Here is a 19,837-nt window from a genome sequence, read left to right as displayed (position 1 = left end):
ACGCTCTGCAATTCATCGCTTTAAAGGATAAACTTCAACCGACAAGTACAATTTTGATTTAGTTCCACTCCTACTCAGACTTCCCAATATATCCACTTGCGCTTTAGCGGTGATTGTGAAATCACTTCGCATATCTCTAAAGAAAACTTTCCCAGGCATAAAACTGGTATGGCTTGAGGTTTGGTTTGCTGCTGCTGGAAACTGTTTTCATGAAAAGGTCATTCTAATTAATTTGTTAACTGTGAGGCTTCCTGAACTTTAAAAAGTTTAGTTTTTCTTGTATACAGCAGATTGCTTTATTTTTGCATTTGAATCTTTTAAGCAAGTTTCACAAAGATGAAATAGGAATTACATTTACCATACATCCTCCCCAACACAACAAATGTTAAGTCTATCGATGAAGAATGAGGGGCATCGTTTAGCACCGGTTCCATTTGAATAAAGGGCAACCAATTGAGTAAACATGTAAGATGTTTTGTGACTAAAACACTGTGTCTGGATACGTAATGGAATACTTGACAGTTGTTAAGTTAGCTGAAGAGCTGAATAGTGCATTAGAACAGGTTTTGTAGAATGCTGACCGTTTAAAGTGGTACCATGCCGTTCCTGAACTAGATCTTGGGAAACATTAAGCTTGTTTACTAAGGGATTTTGCCAATATTGTTTTATTGTATAATTTAAACAGAATTTTTGAAAAACAGGAAAATCTATATTTTTGATGGTATACACATATTATGCTTTATACACATTACTTATTATATCTACTACAGTAATTAAGGGAAAGTGACAAAACGTATTACAGGGAATGCCAATGTTAACAGCAATGCACTGTTTGCTTAAGAGCTCATCTGCGATATTCTGTGGGCTGTGCAAAGTCATCTTGAAGCAAGTTGGAAGAGGCTGTAAAGAACCAACATGGGTTGTAGACAGAGAAATTAAATAGTAAGGTGTTTAAGGTTATGTATCCATATTTTGGGGCCAAATTCCTTGCCATGTCCCAATTAAATTGTGTGTTTTTTATATACCAGTATATAAACGCATACAGATTTCTACTGGGACTGAAAGTGTAATACATTATACTGTGTTGTAGCAAAAGACATTATAACAATATCAGTTTTGTCATGCTAGAAAGCACCTACAGTTGTGGCCAAAATGTTTGCATCACCCTATAAAATGAACTAATATTGCTTCATAAAGTTGAATGAAACCTGCTGAATAATGTAAACATATTGAATTACATACCGCTTTGTAGTTTTCTATATAGGGGTGATTAGAAAGTAAGTACTTTACAAAAAATGTGACATTTGTAAATCTATCATGAAATAGTTTACTATTATTAAGGCTTCCGGTAGACTTTTGCGATATAATTTTGTAGTTTCTTTGATTAGATGGTGTTAAATAAAAGGTCTAAATTATGTTCATAGTTTTTTTTTTTTAAATTACGTCTCAATCCAAAAATTTTAGGTGATGCAAAACTTTTGGCCATAGCTGTACCCTTCAGCTGTCAGACCATTGAAATGCTACATCTTGCCTACCTAGGCCACTGTTTAGTCATTCCTGTTTTAAGATTAGGCTTGTTGTGTACATTGTTTCATTTTGTGAGTTAATATTAAGAAAACTATTTGTATGTAAAGCAAACCTGGAACAAAAATCAAGTGATAGGAAACAGTGGCTTTTAAACAGTTACATAAGCAACCTAGAAACCAAAATATTACACTTCATTATAATGGAATTGGTTTGAAGTCAGAGATGTTAGGAAAAGTTTACTGAGATTTGGAAGATGAGATGCTTTACACAGCCCAACCACATTGCTATATCAGTTCCTGGTATTGCTCTGACCGCAAAAACCTGCCAAATGAGTCCTTCTCCATAAGGGCATGGATCCTCTTCTGGGCCAGTTCAAAACTGGTCTGTGAAGGCTCCACAAGGTTCCTGATGGTCACATCTTTGGTGAAATGATCGATGTTCACCTGTTGGTCAAAGATAGCTGGTTAACATTTAGAATAATTGTCAGGTGGTAAGCCATGGCAGTTGTCATAAACAGGTATTACTGATGCTCTAGTTAATTTGTTTTCAATAATACGTGAGCTGTAGCTCCTGCAGTAAGATGGCTTTATAAGACATGCATTATTCATTATAATATTTCTAAAATAAATGTAACAAGAGAAAGTATTTTAAGAATTCTCTACAAACCTCTAATGATCAAACCAAATAGCTGAAACCAGTACCCCAGTATGAAATATGCAATCAGTATTTTTGCAACCAACCTCTTTAGGAGCGTCTTTCTGAATAAACTCCTCATAGATCTTTTTAGCCTTGGAGGCCAGTTTCACTGGGGACTTGGTCTTTTTGTAGTCCTCACAGGCCATCCAGAACTCAATGTTCTCCTCACTGAACTCAGACCTCAGGAAGCTCCTGAAAGTGGCCAGCCCATCTGTAAAATAGAACCAATGGAAACATCTATTTCAAAGTTTATTACTGCACTATATGTAGCAGAGAAGAATCAGCTGTGACCTATGAAGCCTTTGAACCACCTCAGTTATTGTGGGGTAACTGAAGAACAAATCTAGCCCAAATTACTTTGATGCTTGGCTGTGTTTGGGCTTTATGCCATATAAGACAAAGTGTTGATCAAATCTTTACTGCAAAAGTAGTTGTGCGTCAGTAACAGGCTGAAAGCATTTGGCTTGAAAGACCACGAGTTAAATAAAGTCACGAATGATTAATAACTTCTTACAGTGTTTAAAAAACCTCACTGGGGTCTAAAGTGTTGAAAAAAAAAGGAAAACATAAAAACATATGAAAACACTTAACGTTCCTTCAGCCCTTGCTTAGCTGAAACTACCATCATGTCCAGCTGACATGCTTTGAAAACCCTTTTTATTCTCTGTTTCGATAAACTGCCAAACATTGACATACTATCTTTCAAGGAAGAATATTAATATACATATACTCCTACAAACAGTTGGAAGAAAAGCCATGCTATGAATTCCCAATACCTATTTGACACTTGAATACTGCTACAAATTTTTAAGGACATAGTACTGTAATACCTAGATTGTATTATTTTCAGGATATATTAGACAAGGTATAACTACTTATTCTATATCAGTTTTATAATAATCTTCACAGATTTTTTTTTTTCACACCTTACATTTTAATTGTAAATACTTTCTTATTCCATAACATTTTGTAATTTCTTTTTTAGTTTTTTAGTTGACTTGACTTTTTCAGCTTAAGATAAAAACATCTTGGTAAGTTGATGGATAAATAAAGTGCATGTAGATATGTGATATTGTTACGTGAGTCATACAAAAATGCTGTATATTTTTGTTTCTGTTTATCCCACTTGAAAATCTACAGAAGCGTCCTAGTGCCAGAACTTTATATGGCTTACATAGGACTTTTTAACTCCTATGCATAATATATTTATTTTTATATAGTGCCTTTCGTAGGGGACCACCATCAGAAAGGGCTTTACAGAGGTAGGCTGTGAACTGTGCATTATATGTACAATAGGACACTGATTTAACATCTCATCCACGGGATGGAGCACAAGTAGATTAAGTAACTTGCTCAGAGTCACACAGTGAGCCAGTCATTGACATAGGTGGGATTTGAACTGGTGACCTTCTGGTTATAAGCCCTGGACCACTGGACCACTCTGCCACACTGACTTTTTAACTACAGAGGACTATATCTCCTACGAAGGACTTTTTTACACACACTCTTGCAGCCCCTCTTTCACTCTAAATGTCATGCCTCAGTGGATCCATCCGCTTACCTCTCGAACCTGCAGCCCCCTCTCCCTTTCCTTCCCGGGCAGGCGGGCCCCTCCGCCATAACCCCACCCCCCCCCCCCCCCCCCCCCCCCCCCCACCCCCTGCTCCCACCCACTCCTCCTGGACCAAGCAGCCAGATTCCCCCTTTCTCCTCTGCCTATCGTAAGTGGTGTGGTGGCACCCATACACTACATACAGTATATATACACAGGACAAGACAGACCAGACAAACAAACAGGACAGCAGTGGATCCTACCATTGTTGGTAAGCTTGTGCAGCCATTGCTAATTTCAAAGTACATCTGTAAACGTCAACTGCTGTCTATTTAACAAATGGAAAATAACTTGTGAAATATTCTATATAAATGTATTGCACCGAAGCCAGCTGGAAGTCAACTCTCATTATGCACTTCAAAGCTTAATTGCTTTTACTGAAAATCTGTTTTTAAACATCTTTGCTAGTTTAGATAGAATAAACAGTTCATGCATACCATAGAGGAACAATGTATATACTCAACTTCATGTTCCTGGGATTTGCCATACTATAAACAAAATGATAAATGAATCAGGGAGAACTAAATATTCTGAGGCGTGTCATTTCAATAAGATCCACTTAATATTTTTCTATTATCTTTTGTTATTTGGAGATGCAAGAGGTTCACAACACTTTTCCTTATTATTTTAGAGAAAGCATTGAGAAGGTGTATGATGTAACCTGTAGCTGTTTGACATTTAAGGACAGTATAATGCCCTTAACTTATTTTTCTGCACAAAAGATAAATATGATTCTGCAAGTAAGTTCACTTTAAAGTAAAGGTGTATGCTTAATAAGATTGTGTCAGCAGGGATTGTGAAGAGACCACACGAGTTAAGATAATGGGATGTAGATGTAAAGGACTTACAGTTGTTAAGCAACAGTTTATCCAGGGATTCACGCCACTGCAGTGCTTCTTCTGGCGATGGTCTGTAAAATAAAACACATGGGAGGTTGACAATTACCAGCTTTCTATGAAATTGGATTTAGCAGTGTTGTCTATAGAAAGTTGATTAGATTTGTCAAGTATATAGTCGCTACTGTACACATTGAAGGATAGGAGTCCCAAGCACCCATATTAGTTCTAATTTGTTTATTCTCAAAACTTTAAAGGCTGTTTTAAGAAATGCTTTCCAAGGACCGTTTTAGAATGATGTTTAGAAACTTATATCAAATCATGCCTTTTAAAATAACAATACAACCTAAGCCTCTGTAAAACCTCTAAGCCTCAGTGTAAAGGTTTCATTAACTGTAAACTAGATTTTATTTTAAATCAAATGGTCTTTAATGAACAACACTTAACAAAATAATACTTGAAACATTCCTTAAAGTTATCTAAATATAGTTTAAACACAATAAGTAGCTTGTTAGCAAGTGCTATAGTCATATACTAATTAATGTATTTTACCTTAATTAGCATGCATGACACTTCCAAAGTTCCCAGTTCTGTAATTAAACTTGATCTGGTACATGACAGTATAAAAGAGCATATAGTGCCACGTTCAAAGGCCATATACAAATCTATTTGACCTCAAATTAGCAGGCTTGAAACCGCTAAAGTTTCCAGTTCTATAATTAATCCTAAATGTGATATGTTACATGACAGTATAACAAAGTACAAAGACCTTTGTTAAATAGCGACTGATTCAACAGCAATCATTTATGAGGCCAGGGCATCAGCCAATCATAACGGTAAGACATTATCTTATTAAGTACAACAGAGCATCTGCTATACCTTTATTTGAGCATTTTGCTCAAGGGCTTTATTCCAAATGGATTTAGTCTCTAAATAATGAAACCATAAATAAGAGAACAGATGGGCGATGGAACGAAACTGAAAAAGGCAGCAGAGTCTGTCTTGTGCCACTTACATTAATTTATGTCAGTGTGTATCCATATGAGTGTAAGCTGTAGTCAAGCAATTGAAATTTCAACTGAATTCTATGGTTCATCTAAAAAGGGTATTTAACATACCAGTTTATTGTGCACAATTCGCATTACTATTGAAAATAGTACCCTCTTGTCTGCGAACCAATTACTTCATAATAGAGCCTAAACCAAATAATCAATGACCACTACAAGAAGTGTTGGTCAGAAAATCTATTTAAATGTTTTCAGGGAATATTTTGAGTGTCTCTGCCACAAAAGAAAATAAAGAAATAACACAACACATCTCACATTTATGTAGCCACCAATCTAGATCTGAATTTTGTAAAGTTACTTACTTCTGAAACTTCTCTGGCTTCTTCTCGGGCTTTTCTGGGTAAGGGATAATAAGGTCAATGGCATTTTCAGGTTTTTGAAGGAGTGTCCCCAATTTAATCTTGATCTCCTTAGCCCTATAAAAAGAGAGACACACAAATATAATGTGGTAATAGCTAATAACCATTGTATGCATTCCCAAAAATATAAAAAAAGACCAGGATTCAGAAACTCATTAAAAGCATTACATATGAACAAATATATTTTCTTTTAAACCAGTATGTGACTGTGTATGGAATATTTCAAAGCTCAGTGACATGTTCAGATCATCTCATCAAAACAATGAAAACTGAATGACTGGCATGTACAGTAGTTTACCCTGACAATAGCACTACAGTAGGATCTATTTATTTTCCTAAATGGAACTCAGCTATAGCATAATATACAATAGTGAGTGATGGGACTGGAATAAATACAGTAAATTAAATACATGAAATTGATGTGGGAGATTTGGTTATATATACTCATAAGTGAAACAAATACTGTTTCCTATTAAAGTTCATAAGGACATATTTGTGATTTATGAAAAGACAACAAAACAAATCATGGGGACCTTATATCATGATATTGTCTTATAGGAAAGGCAGGGCGATGTGGGACATTTGAATGACTAGGAGTTAATCATAGTAGGTGGCTGATGCAATTCAAGGTGATTCCCTAACATTAAAATCATCTAAAAAAATCCAGCTGTGGCTTATCCCAGCGGGGTAGGTTGACCCTAAGGGAGTTCGATATATGCAAACAAGTACAATAGTTGTTGAAAACGAACCACACAAGAAAAAGTTGTAATCATTTATCATCATAATAAGTTACTTGTAGTTCCACCTACAATACAACACCAACAACACTATTGAGAAATCACTAATTCAGCACTCAACTGTTCTGGTACATGTACATCTATTACCTGTCATTATGAAATGTAACTGTTTAATTAAAACCGTTCATTCACTTGCATAACTATTGATTCACGAGGTTGTGCAGCTGTCTGTGTTTAAAGCACATTTTCAGTCAACCGTTACTGATACTTTGGTTGCGTATTAGCTCAGAGTTAACTACAACCCTCTGATTCTCATCACTCTGTAGACAAGGCTTCTCAGATGCACATATAATTTAGACACTACATGAAGTGGTGTGGTTTTCAAATATTTTTCAAATAATATGTGACATGGTTTTCAAATATTCTGGCAATCCATATCAACAAGGTTTTCATGGAAGCTTTCTGTTATCTCATTTCTCAACAGCTAAACAAATGGTTGTTGAAAGAAAACAATTAATTATGTTGTACAGAAAAGCCTGTTTAAAACAACAAAGCGATGGGTATGGGCAGGCTGGAGAAAACATGGTGAGCTTTGGGTGTTTTACTGAATGATATGCATCCACTTCTAAAGAAAACTAAATTAGGTGCTACTATTATGTGTTTTTAAGCTCAGTTTATTTAGAATTAAATGCATTTTAGCTCGATGAATTTAATGTTGTGCATCTGCTCCTGATCCCTTTCTTACCCATTTAGGCCAAGGACAAGGCAATGCAATTGAAGAGAACACTATTGTGACAGAAATCCATCTGGTAAAGCCAATAGCATGGCAACAACAGTAAATGACCCTGTCATTTCAGGAAAATTATCATGTTAGGAAAATAATAAATTATTGCAAAAAACAAGACTTCTTTTGATTCGATAAACAGACCATCAATGATGAAAAAAAAAACAAAAAAAACAACAACATCATTTGCTCTGCTTATTGCATTGTATTTTCTTAAAATCCTTTCCCTTTAATTGCACTGCACCCTAAGTAAAGAACTCAGAAGGTAGAGGTTATTAACTGCATTAAAAATAAAACACAGGCAAGACAGTTTGAGTCAGATTAATTTTTTCCTATAATACTACTCATTGCATGAAAATGAATATTTTTTACTGTTCTATGTGCTCATTTGGTTTCTTTAAAATGCTAAAAGTATACACATTGAAGCTCTGTTTAAGTAAATAAAATTACTCTTAGTAAAAAAAAAGGCAGCTTGCCAAATACTGTACCAGACATTGGCTATATATTTTATTGAAACCTGTTACAAATATCAGAATACCAACACACAGAATGAAGTTGAAAAACTATAATATTGCATAGTTTTGGTCCCAAAGGTACAGGTACTCAGTTATAATGAATTAAAACTAGTAGTCTAATGATTTTCTACACGACTGCAACCGTGATATACTGTTGCTCATATCATGAATAGACCAAATCACAAAACAAACCACTGATTGTTTGAAAGAGCCCATTTTTAATCTAATAAAAAACATTCTGCTCGCTGGCTAGGATCAATGTATTAGTCACTTAGACCTTATAAATGAGGTTGTTCGGATCAAAGTCTGCCTGTTACCTATATTGATATAAATCAGGTATCAATTATAACATTTTTCACTGATATGAAACAGAATGATATACACACTGCAAAGATGCTTTTTGTTTAGAGGTTGGTGGATGTTATTCTACCTGCTGAAAGTGACTGTACATCGTCACTTTAATACATATTAGTTCAATTAAAAAGATGTTCTGTTTGTGGTCCCCATGGGTTACAAGTAAGTATACCTTTCTACTACTTTGCTAGTATTATTTATGCATTTATAAATATAGTCAAAATAAAACTAAGATGTTCTTGATTTAAATACCCATTATCTTTTAGGAACTCAATTCATCACAATCAGCAAGTTCAACCACATAGCTGTGCATACAGTCCAGCAATAAATAATAGCACTAAAATGTGTAAATAAACAAAACATTACTTTTGATAGTTTGGAAAAATGACTTCAATAAAAAAAAAAAAAACGCAATATAGATCCCACAGCTCCAGTGCTACTGTATAAAACAACCATGTTAATTCAAAGAATATATTCAAAAAATCTTTCTCACCTTTCTAGACATGTCTGGGGTAAGGCTGCTAATCCTTTGCACATTTTAACAAGTTGTTACAGTCCTGCTCTCTCACAAAGTCAGTATTCATCCAGTGCACAGTGAAGCTCTCCTTTTTGCTCTGGTCTTACAGCTGTTGAGGTTTTATAGAGCCTGTCTGCTGGACCAATGCCAGTTGCTTAGCCAATCAGGGTTTCCTATAATATTTACATACTTTGGGGAACAAGGGGTCTACAAGAAACAGACCTATGACATCACTAGTATTCCAAGACTATGCAACATTACATGTATACACCATAACCATGGGATAAAACAGGAAATACAGTTCAATGGTTAAAATATTTCACTTTTGTATTTTAAATGTAAGGCTTTGGATGTAATTGCTTTGTAGTTAATGCTGGGTGCAAATTGCTAACCTTACATTTCCCACCTAAGCTTCCTGTCCCTTTTACAAAAGGGCTGATATACCTGAATGTTTAGAGTTTATCTTTTTGTCTTGTCACCCTAAATATATACAATTTAAGTGGAATAAATAGCCTACTGTATATGTTAGAATGTGCCTACTAAAATGGTTTAGTTCCACAATTAAATTAAAATGTGATTCTTCACATTTCCACAGTGCTAACATATTGTAATAGTCTCTAGGCTCAATTGTCCACCAGACTCCTATTTTTAGGGCAGACACAAAACAATACATTTGATGCAATAGTATATGAAAAACTTTTTAGATGTTACCCTTTTCTTCTAAGTGAGCATACTGTCATAGACTGATAATGATAATAATAAAATAATAAGGTTGGGGAGGGGGGTGGGGGGTGAAATCACTAGGTTCGACTGTCCACTATAATTCTTCTATTTTTAGAGTACATGCAAAACAATACATTCCAATGGGGCATTTCATGGCAAAATTAAAATAGGAATAACTTTTTTTTGACAATTATACAGTCAAATTTTTTAACAATGTGTATTATAACCACACAATATGTAAAAAATAACCGACGACAGGGTGTGCATTTTGAGAATGGTCTTGCCGCACACCCTAGAGTGGGTTATTTAGCTTATAAAATGACTACATTTTTTTGGAAAATAATTACACAAACTAGATTTTTTAAGGAAAAAATTTTAAATGTATCATGTATCCTTTCACTGAAAAAGATATATAGTACTTTTTTTATTTGCCATAAGCATGACATTGAACATTCTCATTTATAGTAGCATTTTCGAGATAAATTTGTGGGCAAACTTTTATTTTTAGTTTTGGTTTTGTTTTCTTTATTAAATCTAACACTAGGGCCATTGCTAGTACCCTAGTGGCAGCACCTGTGTGTTAATTAAATATGCGTGCCTGTGCAGCATGTCAACACCCACTGCTCTGTGTCTGATTCAATATTATTCAGTAACGACCCATGTAAGTAACATTGGCCTGTTAGCCAGCCGCACACAACCCGACTCAAGCCGTCCGGACTCATCTCATCTCAACTGGACGTACATAGTCTGGATGAATCGTAGCAGTGTGCATAACCAAGATTATCCAAGATAAAAAAGGCAAGAATGCTGCATCAAGAGTGGGTAGTGTAGAACCTGACGCTCCTTACCCTGCATGTCCGAAAGAGTCTGTCGATCTCAAACATGGATATGGTTAGTAGGCTATACTTTATTTAAATACTATTATTGAACTTTGCTATAAACAGTATGTTGTGTTGTGGACAATAAATAAATAACAATAAAGAAACGGTTGTAAAGTATAACGTAAGGATGTGTGTGCAACCCAGGTTCTCTGAAAGAGAAAATAGCCATCAACTAATTGGTATCACCGTCAGGTGATAGGATTATGCTGAGATTAATATAACAGCTGCCTTTAGGCCTCCATAGCTCTGACGTCAGTGCCCCACCCCATGGGTGCTGAATGACTATGGAGAGCGTAGGAAGCCCAGCATCTTTTGCTTCAGGCTGCAAGGGCTACTGAAGCAGCACTAGCCGCAGCACAGGACATCGCCATACCCCTGGTAGAATGCGCCTTCAATTGCCCCGGAGGGGAAAGGCCAGCAGATTCATAAGCCAGAGTAATAGTGTCCACTATCCAATGGGACAGGCGCTGTTTAGACAATGCCTGACCCAGCGTCCTAGAACCATAGCACACAAACAACTGTTCAGTGTGTCTGACACCCTATGTATGGTCAATATAGCAATATATCCTAGAGAAGGGAGGAGGATGGAATGCCATTAACTCCACAGATTGGTTCACGTGGAATGGGGATATTACTCTTGGCAAAAATGTCGAGTTTGGTCACATGGAGACTGTGCATGCAACTCACTCACCCGTTTTGCTGAAGCAATAGCCAGAAAAAACACAGTCTTTAAAGACATGAGCTTCAGGTCCAATGGAGGGGCTCAAACTGGGCTTTTGTAAGGGCTTCCAGCACCACATCAAGGTGCCACGAAGGGAGTCTAGATGTCCTTGGGACGCCAGGAAATGCGCGTGTGACAAGCAGATATCGCTGCCAGGTTCACCTTCAATGTGGAAAGGGACATACCATAATTTATTAGTATCTGTAGAAACTGTAAGATAACGGCCATGGGGCAAGTAACTGAGTCCTGAAATAACTGCCACTTATACGCGTATTGCGACCTGGTAGAGGGAGCTCTTGCGCTGTGAGTAGTGAGAATAACTGCTGATGACAGCCCTAGAGCTGACAGGTATTCCCGTTCAGGGGCCAGTCCCACAGCTGCATCAGCTGGGGTTTCAGGTGCCACAGATCACCCTGGGCATGAGAGAGGAGATCCGCCCGCAGGGGGATCTGCCTCGGCTGGTCGTGCAGGAGTTGCACCAGGGTCGAAAACCAGTTCCTTCGGGGCCACGGAGGAACTACCAGAAGCACTGTAGCTTTCTCTACCCTGAACTTCTCTAGGAAGGCGGGGAGCAGTGGTATCGACGAGAAGTCACATAGGAGATAAGTCAGCCACTCGTGGGCCAGGGCATCGACTCCTAAGGGACTGTCGAGGTCTCTCATCAAGAACCAAAGAGGGCAATGCGTAGACTCCCGCGAGGCAAAGAGATCTACGTCTGCTCTGCCGCCACTCTCAGATGTGTTCCACTGCCCTGGGGTGGAGACGTCATTCCGAGGCCAGGGGACCTCCTCTGGAGAGGAGATCCGCGCCGTGGTTGAGTCGGCCCGGTAAGTGGACTGCTCGAAGAGAAGCCAGCCAGGGCTGCGACCACGGTAACAGCTGAAACACCATGCGTTAAAGGCTTGGAGATCTCAGGCCGCCCTGGCGGTTAATATATGCACCACCATAATGTTGTCTGACCACACGAGCATGTGTTTGTTCAGGACCACCTGAAGAAAGTGCTGTAGGGCGAGATCTACTGCCCTGAGTTCCAGGTTCATACTGAGACCGAGCTGCTGGAGGTGGTCTGTGACCAACGCCGTATGTGCCAGGGCTTGCTCCTGTGACTGACCACAGATGAGCCAGTTGTCTAGATAATTCATCAATCGAACACCCTGAACCCGCAGGGGGACCAGAATGGCGTCCATGCACTTGGAAAAGGTGCGAGGAGCAAGGGACAGGCCGAAGGGGAGTACGCAGTACTCTTAAAACCTGCCCTGAAACATGAAGCAAAGGTATTTCCTGTGCCAGGGCCTGATGGGTATGTGAAAGTACGCATCCTTCAGGTCCACGGTGGTAAACCAATCGCCCGGCCAAATGATCTGAACGACATGGCGGTGCATGAGCATCTTGAAACGTAACACCCGAATGTGTTTGTTCAGAAGTCTGAGATCCAAGATAGGGCAGAACCCGCTGTCCTTCTTGGGCACTAGGAAGTACTTTGAATAGAACCCCTCCCTGCAAGAGGAGGGATCTTCACAAATTGCACGCTTCAAGAGAAGCGCCAAGATTTCTGTGTTGAGAGCCGCATGTTGGAGTGGGTCCTTCACTCCCAGAAAGGGGGGTGGTTTTAACTGGAACTGAAGGCTGTAACCAGCCTGCATAGTCTTGAACTCCCAACTGTCGTTGGTACTGGTTTGCCAGTATAGTAACTGGGAGACAGGGGTTGAAGGCTGCTGTGGCCCTTCAGGGATGCTGAGCCTTAGGCTGCACAGGGGGCACAGTCGCGGGACCCTTGGGTCGCCCCATGGACACCCCTAGGGTGGCAGTTGACCCTCTTTACTGGCTGATGGCACTGCAGGGCAGGTGCTGCCGGGAGTGCTGTAAGAGCAGAAGCGGGCCTGGACAGAGGCTGTCGCCCCCACAGGGGGGAAGCCCTAACAGGCAAGGTATGCTTCCGTGGAAGCAGCTGGACATACTGCCTTGATGCCTCCCTGGTCTTCAAAGTCCTCTGAAGCATCTCCTCCACTGTGGGGCCAAACGTATGTTCTGGAGTGATAGGGGCATCCAGGAGAGAGGACTTTCCCTGCTCCTGAACTCTAGCCTGGGAAAGCCAGAGTTGCCGTCTCGTGACCACCAGCGCCTTCCACTCTGGCCGTGAATTGGGCCAGTCTGGTGATTGCCTCAGAGACATGATTCAGCTCTTGTCTGTGAGACGCCATGACCATATCAGGGAACTCCTTAATAAGGATGTCCTGATAGACAGAGAGCATGCTCGACACGTTGGAAAGCTGGGCAGCTTGGGAGCAAGCAGCATATGCCTTCTTGAGGTGCGTCTCTGTTGTCCAACACTGTCTGTTTGGACATTGTAGGTCCTTGGCCAGTCCAATGCCTGGTGCCTGTACGAGGGACGCAACGGCAGTTCACCGGAGGGAAGGCTGCCAAGCTGGCACCCTCTGCTCCCTGCATGGAAGAAAAACCTGAGCTCCAGCCACCGTGCTAGATGCTGACGCTGAGTTGGACCAGGAAAACTGGATCTGCCTGACAAAGTCGGGGAAAGCGGGCAGTGTCCTGTTCTGTACTGGCTTAACTGAGGAGAACCAGGAGCCCTGGGGCTCATTGTCTCTGGGCCATTCCACCTGTAGACGTTGAGCTGCTCGCTCAACCAAAGCCTCAAACGTTGAAAGAGAACTTGTTTTATTCAACATGTAAGCAACACCACTTACTGAGTAGCCTATGTGTAGAACTCACTCCTTATACCTTCCTCTGCCTATATTACTACAGGACAATCCCAGTCATAGCGACATATTTTGATGCTTTAAGGTATAACACCACACCGTGGGCTCTATGCATCAATGTGTCAGTGTTTGCAAGTCCTGTATTTCTTCCAAAAGCATTTCATGAATCACTTCCTTTTTTTGTAAAAGGAACTTGAATTCTCCAACTTTTTATAAGCTAAACAATTTAAAAAGTCTAATTATGCAAATTGTTAGTTCAAGCAGGCCTAATTGAGAGCTTTGTTGGCATAAAAAACAGTGGATTAAAACCATTATAATGAGTTTCAGAACTTCAGTAAAACTTTTTATCACCTATATCTTCACCTGCGTCAATGTATTTTGATGCTACAAAATTGATTTTGGGCATAAAAACAACGTCCTATTACATATAAAAACTTCCCAACTGGAAATGCTATAAAAAATAAAACAAATCAAACACTGCCTGAAACGCTTGCATGGTGTATAAGGTCAATAGCTAAATTAATAGGCTAGGCACTTCTTTTTGGTTGTCTTGCGGTGCTGTCTTCGTCATCTAATCAGCATACGATTCCATGCATAATGTGAGGGTTGCTATGTTGGGCTAAGTTAATAAAAAAATGTGTACAGGGCAGTATTAATTAAATTTGCACACATTGTAATCACCAGAATCTAGTTGTGGTCAGTCTAATTCAGTCTTAGCAATGTGCGACACACCCTGTCAGGAAAATCTCAATTGAGATGAGTCGGGGTGGTCTGAGTTGTCTGTGTGTGGAGGGCTTTACACTTACATTTAAATCTTCAGTTTTTAACTACAGGATCGTCTTCATTTGTATATGATCAATTTAAATCATTTGTATATGATCATTGTACTGGCTATTCAGTGATTCTTTTTTTGTTTTATCTTTGGGAATGAATGTGCTACATGTTCCATCAAACAGGTAGATGTCCCTTGTCAAAACTGTGTCTACTAGCAGATCAAGGCTTTTTAAGATCTCATTAACAGGCACATTTGTTTCATGCCTACTTGTTGATATTGTAGGATACTTACAGTACATGTGATGACAAAAACAAATAAACAATTCACTGCAACTTTCCTGAACAGCCTGACTGTATTCTCATACTAGCATGCACCTGTCATGGCAAATGTCCAATTCAGAGTTTTCATTTTTCCAACTATTCAGAATGAATAGGACTGGAATATGCTGCTTTGAGTTTGAACTAAAACATGCTACCTGTTGTAAAGATACATATTTATATTAATAAAGTCTAAGATAGGTTATTTCACCTTCTTGCTCGACTGTTCATTTACTGGAGTCTTAATTAGGCTGTATCCCACCCTGGCCAGAGCGACACGAGCGAATTCTGCAAGTGTATATAGTTGAAGAACAAAGGCTCCCACAGCGTAGCTCACACAGGGTAGTGCTGCATGTGCAACTCATAATAGACATAGTGCTTCATTGACCTGCTACACCCTTACCACGTGACCATAATACGCCATGAACCTGAGGTTTAGGTTAGGTTACTGGTATGAAATAAACGTCATTTTTAAAGTATTTTAAAGTGAAACGTTATTATTATTATTATTATAATAATAATAATAATAATAATAATAATAATAATAATAATAATTATTATTATTATTATTATTATTATTATTATTATTATTATTATTATTATTATTAAAATATTATTATGCACAAGTCACCAATTACCTTACAACATATAGTGTAGAAGGACATTGATAATATTTTTGTTTGTCTGGTGATTCAAATAACTACGTGTTCCGTGGTTAATGGAAATGTTGTTATATCACAAATCTTCCTGGAACTATTAATAAAACAAACAGCTCAACCACAAAACTTTGCTTTATGCGTTTGTAAAGAACTTCTTGTCACGGATTAGTGCCAGAGAGCAATTTAGTGAACAAAATGTTATTTATGATAAAAACAAACAAACAAACAAACAAACCAAAAAAAAAAAAACATGTCTCAGTGCTGCTAAAACACCAACTGCAAGCCACCCAGGCATTGTCTTTCTACTGCATATCTTTGTAGTCATTCAATTTACAATCATATAATAATGGATACTACTGCACTTCATAAATTAACTTTTTGTCGTCCATGATGAACTTGTTTTGAGGCGTGACTCGCTGTTGGTGTCGATACTCCCATTTGACTGCAGTGACTTCTAAATTATTCGCTCGTGTCCAGTGTGGATGCAGCTTTATTTACATTTCATTTGTGGGCTATTTATACTTTTAAGTACTTTGTGCTGTCTGCTATTTAGTACAATAACAGTAACTACCATTTCAACTAGCATGAGGAATCGATTGACGTCACAGCAGAACTCTAAACCATGCGCAGCTCAGCTTCCACCAATAAATAGCACGATTGTATTTAAATAGTGATGGATATGATTCTAAATTAAATAAAACACTTTCCTTTATATTTCTTTACAATATTTCTTCACTAACCGGCTTTTACAGATTATATGACTTCTGAGATGAAACAGGGTGACTTAATTCTGAACCCCATGGATTCAGAACATAACACGTGGCATGATTATCTCTCTATTATGGACACTTCAGTCTACTGCCAAGAAAACATTTTAACTATCATATTACGCTCAGTGTCATGGGAATGCTTGACAAGTGCTATGAGGGGAAAATAGCTAGTTAATATCATTTTCTCATGTGCTCCTAAATTAGGATGTACAACATTTCATAACATAAGGGTCAGGGTTTTGTTCATCTTCAAATGTTCCCCTAGTACTGTAAGCAAGTGTTCTCAGAAATGAGGCCAGTGACTTGTGCAAAGCAGTAACAACTTAAAAGACAAGATTACCCATATGCCTGACTGACCAACTAGAAAACCTTATTTAATAAACATCAAAGCTTACTGTTCTCTTCATCAGTTGATCCAAAGTAATTTCCAGGTTTATAAGGCTATGGTCACTCAGTTGTTTCTTGGTATAATAGGGTTAAACTTATTATAATACTGTATGTGAATAAGCTCTATATTATGTTGTACCAATTTGGATAAAATAAAATCTGAGCGTGAGAGAGAGAACATAGTATCAGTCAGGTTAAAAATGTCTGCAAGGCTGTTTTTTCTTTTCCAACTTTAGCCTTTGCAGAAGGTCTCTGGTGAGGTAACCTTTCAATCAAGCAGTATCCGACTTCTAAACAATAATGTCTCAAAGGCCATGGCATTAGATTGCATCATTGACTATTGCACCCAAAAGAATAACCAGAGGGGTGGGATCAATAGAAGTTAGTTACTGCAAGTGATCAACACAAACTATCATTTGTGAAAACCGCAGGCACCTGAATGGAATGGAATTTGGTTTTAGTTTTATACGCAGTAAAAAGACGAAGGGCAATTCTTTTTGCTGACAGTTTTTGATTGAAGCACTGAAGTGAAACTAGACATGTATGTCTGAAGTAGAAATTACAGTCTCAAAGAAGTTCAAATACTTGGAGTACATTTTGTTGTGGTGCACTCCCTACCCCTTAATATCTCCCTACCTCAGAATATTTCTGTTTAAATAAACATTACATTTTCTGTTAATTAACACTTATGAGAAACAAAAGGACATTTTACATTCAGGAAATCTCTTCTTTTGTTCTTATAAGATATGGTAAACAACTTTGCTAAATAAATACACTGAGATTAATTTATGCAATTTAAAAATAATCTTTATTCACATGCACTGGGGAAGGTTTGAGGTTATAATTGCGTTTATAGATTTTATGGGGAAATACTACTTGAAATATTTAAATTGACCTATACAACATGTTAATCCAAATAACAAGCTATTTTAATTAGTGTATTTTGGAATGACTGTTTCAAATAGTAGTTATTTGTAATGATTACTGTTTTCTCATGGGTGAAATATAATTTGGAAGCCAGACAGGGTGTATTTGCTAAACAGGAAGAGGAAGTCATTGTAGTCTAGCTAAGTGTTATAAACCTATTATTGCTCTTTAAAGTCAGGCTAATCAAAACTGCTTGGTCTGATGCCACAACGGTGCAAACTCGTCTCCATCATTTCCTCTGCTACAATATCTATAATGGCAGGGAAAAAGCATGACATCACTGAGTCCCATATTTTGTAAAGAGTGGAGCAAATGCCGAGCATTCAATTCAAGTTCCCTCAGAATTTCACTCCACACTTCTTAAAACTGAGATTGAAACGTATTAAGGAATTTTTTTTTTTTTTTGGTCGGTGTTATGAATTTATTGTTTAAATAAAATGTAACCTAATAAACAACAGCAATAGCATTATTGTTATAAAGTTTTAAGTAAATCCACCATCTGGTATCTCACCATATTACCCATCTGTTAAATAAGAACTAAAACATTTAATAGCATTTGCTGTTTTCCTTGGAAAGCTCTAACAACTTTCACTTTTATGTTTCCAAACGGTCCTTGTTTAACTGTAACTTACTGTCAGGATGTATTAGTATACTTGTAAAATAAGCCAACATAAATAAAAATGATCTTGACAAAAAATCTAAATTGTTTATTTCAGTGGAAAGCTCCCCCACTATCATTGTTTTTTTTTCAAAACTAATCCCAGAATCTTCACAGCCATGTAAATACTACTCTAAAACAGTAAAATAAAATAAAAAAGGAATGTTGGAATGGCAGGAATGTTGTGCACTGAACAATACTCCCTCCCCACACTTCCCACACTTCCCGTCAGTCATAATTAACAACACATGTAAGTTTAGGTTCAGTTTGAATAGCCCTTAAACTCTGTATGGCCCCATTGCTTTGTATTATCTCCTGTAAAGGCTTTTTTTGTAACCTAGGTCATAAAATTGTCTAAAATTGTTTGGACTAATAAAAGCTATATCTGCATTATAAGTCCTCAAAATATAATTTGACATGAAAACCTTAAATGCAATTCTTACAAACATTCAGTGTTGTATGCTCTTGATTGTTCAACATATTGTATTTTTTTCGACGGTTGATATGTATGTTATTGTTTATTTATATTGAATTACTTTTTTTTTGTTTATGTCACATTGATGGTGAATGTCATGTGCACCCATTTCTGCTTTTTAAAGTCTTCAGATCAGAAATCATCCCTCATATGAAGTACGCAACTCCTGTGAGTGACAATGCAGGAGGATATTTATTAGTCAGTTGTGCTTATTGTTGGTTTGTGTACACATTTAAGCAACACATTTCTTTGTACAATTCAGCAACGTTTGTTGCCGAATTGATTGTTGCTCTGCTTAATGTATAGAGAACGTATATAGTCCAGATTTTGACTATAATGCATATTCATATGTCTGTCTGTCACACTCTACACAGTGGACACGATAACTGCCTAGATTTTGCATCCAATCTTCACCAATGTTTTATTTTATTACATACTTACAGCCACCTACAGAAGTGCATTTTACGTTAATCTTTTACACAATATGAGGTTCCTCTGTATATGCCTGCACTGGTTAGACATGCATTGAACTTGCAGAAAAACAAAAATGTACTGTAAACATTGTCCCCAAAACAATTATGTGACTTGCACACAACACTTTAATTATGAACAGGCAAGTAATGTTTTATTTCAAGAAGAAGAGAAAGAAATGCAAGTGAAATGGAATCCAGCAATGTGTTGATACTTTGTACTGGTAATTGTCCATTTAAACTGTTATAGTCACTTGGGAACCATATGCTCCAGATTAGCTTTTATTACACTCACTTTTTCCATTTTCCTTCAACTAGCATAATGAAACATTTTACCTCCCCTCCACTTGATT

The 19,837-nt window shown here is 37.8% G+C and overlaps 1 protein-coding gene across 1 annotated transcript; it reads right to left on the bottom strand.

The window, feature by feature from the left end:
* Positions 1-1,419: 1,419 nt before the first annotated feature.
* On the bottom strand, positions 1,420-9,107 carry LOC121326904 (regulator of G-protein signaling 5-like). Its single transcript, XM_041270545.1, has 5 exons — positions 8,981-9,107; positions 6,041-6,154; positions 4,684-4,745; positions 2,268-2,434; positions 1,420-1,970 (listed from the first exon to the last, which is right to left on the bottom strand). Exons 1-5 carry the CDS (start codon positions 9,022-9,024, stop codon positions 1,812-1,814), a joined length of 546 nt encoding a protein of 181 aa, XP_041126479.1. The 5' UTR covers positions 9,025-9,107; the 3' UTR covers positions 1,420-1,811.
* Positions 9,108-19,837: the final 10,730 nt, after the last annotated feature.

This window comes from Polyodon spathula, chromosome 14, assembly GCF_017654505.1.
Source record: "Polyodon spathula isolate WHYD16114869_AA chromosome 14, ASM1765450v1, whole genome shotgun sequence".
In the NCBI taxonomy this organism is placed as follows: domain Eukaryota; kingdom Metazoa; phylum Chordata; class Actinopteri; order Acipenseriformes; family Polyodontidae; genus Polyodon; species Polyodon spathula.
This window is presented reverse-complemented; position numbering and strand designations above follow the sequence as displayed.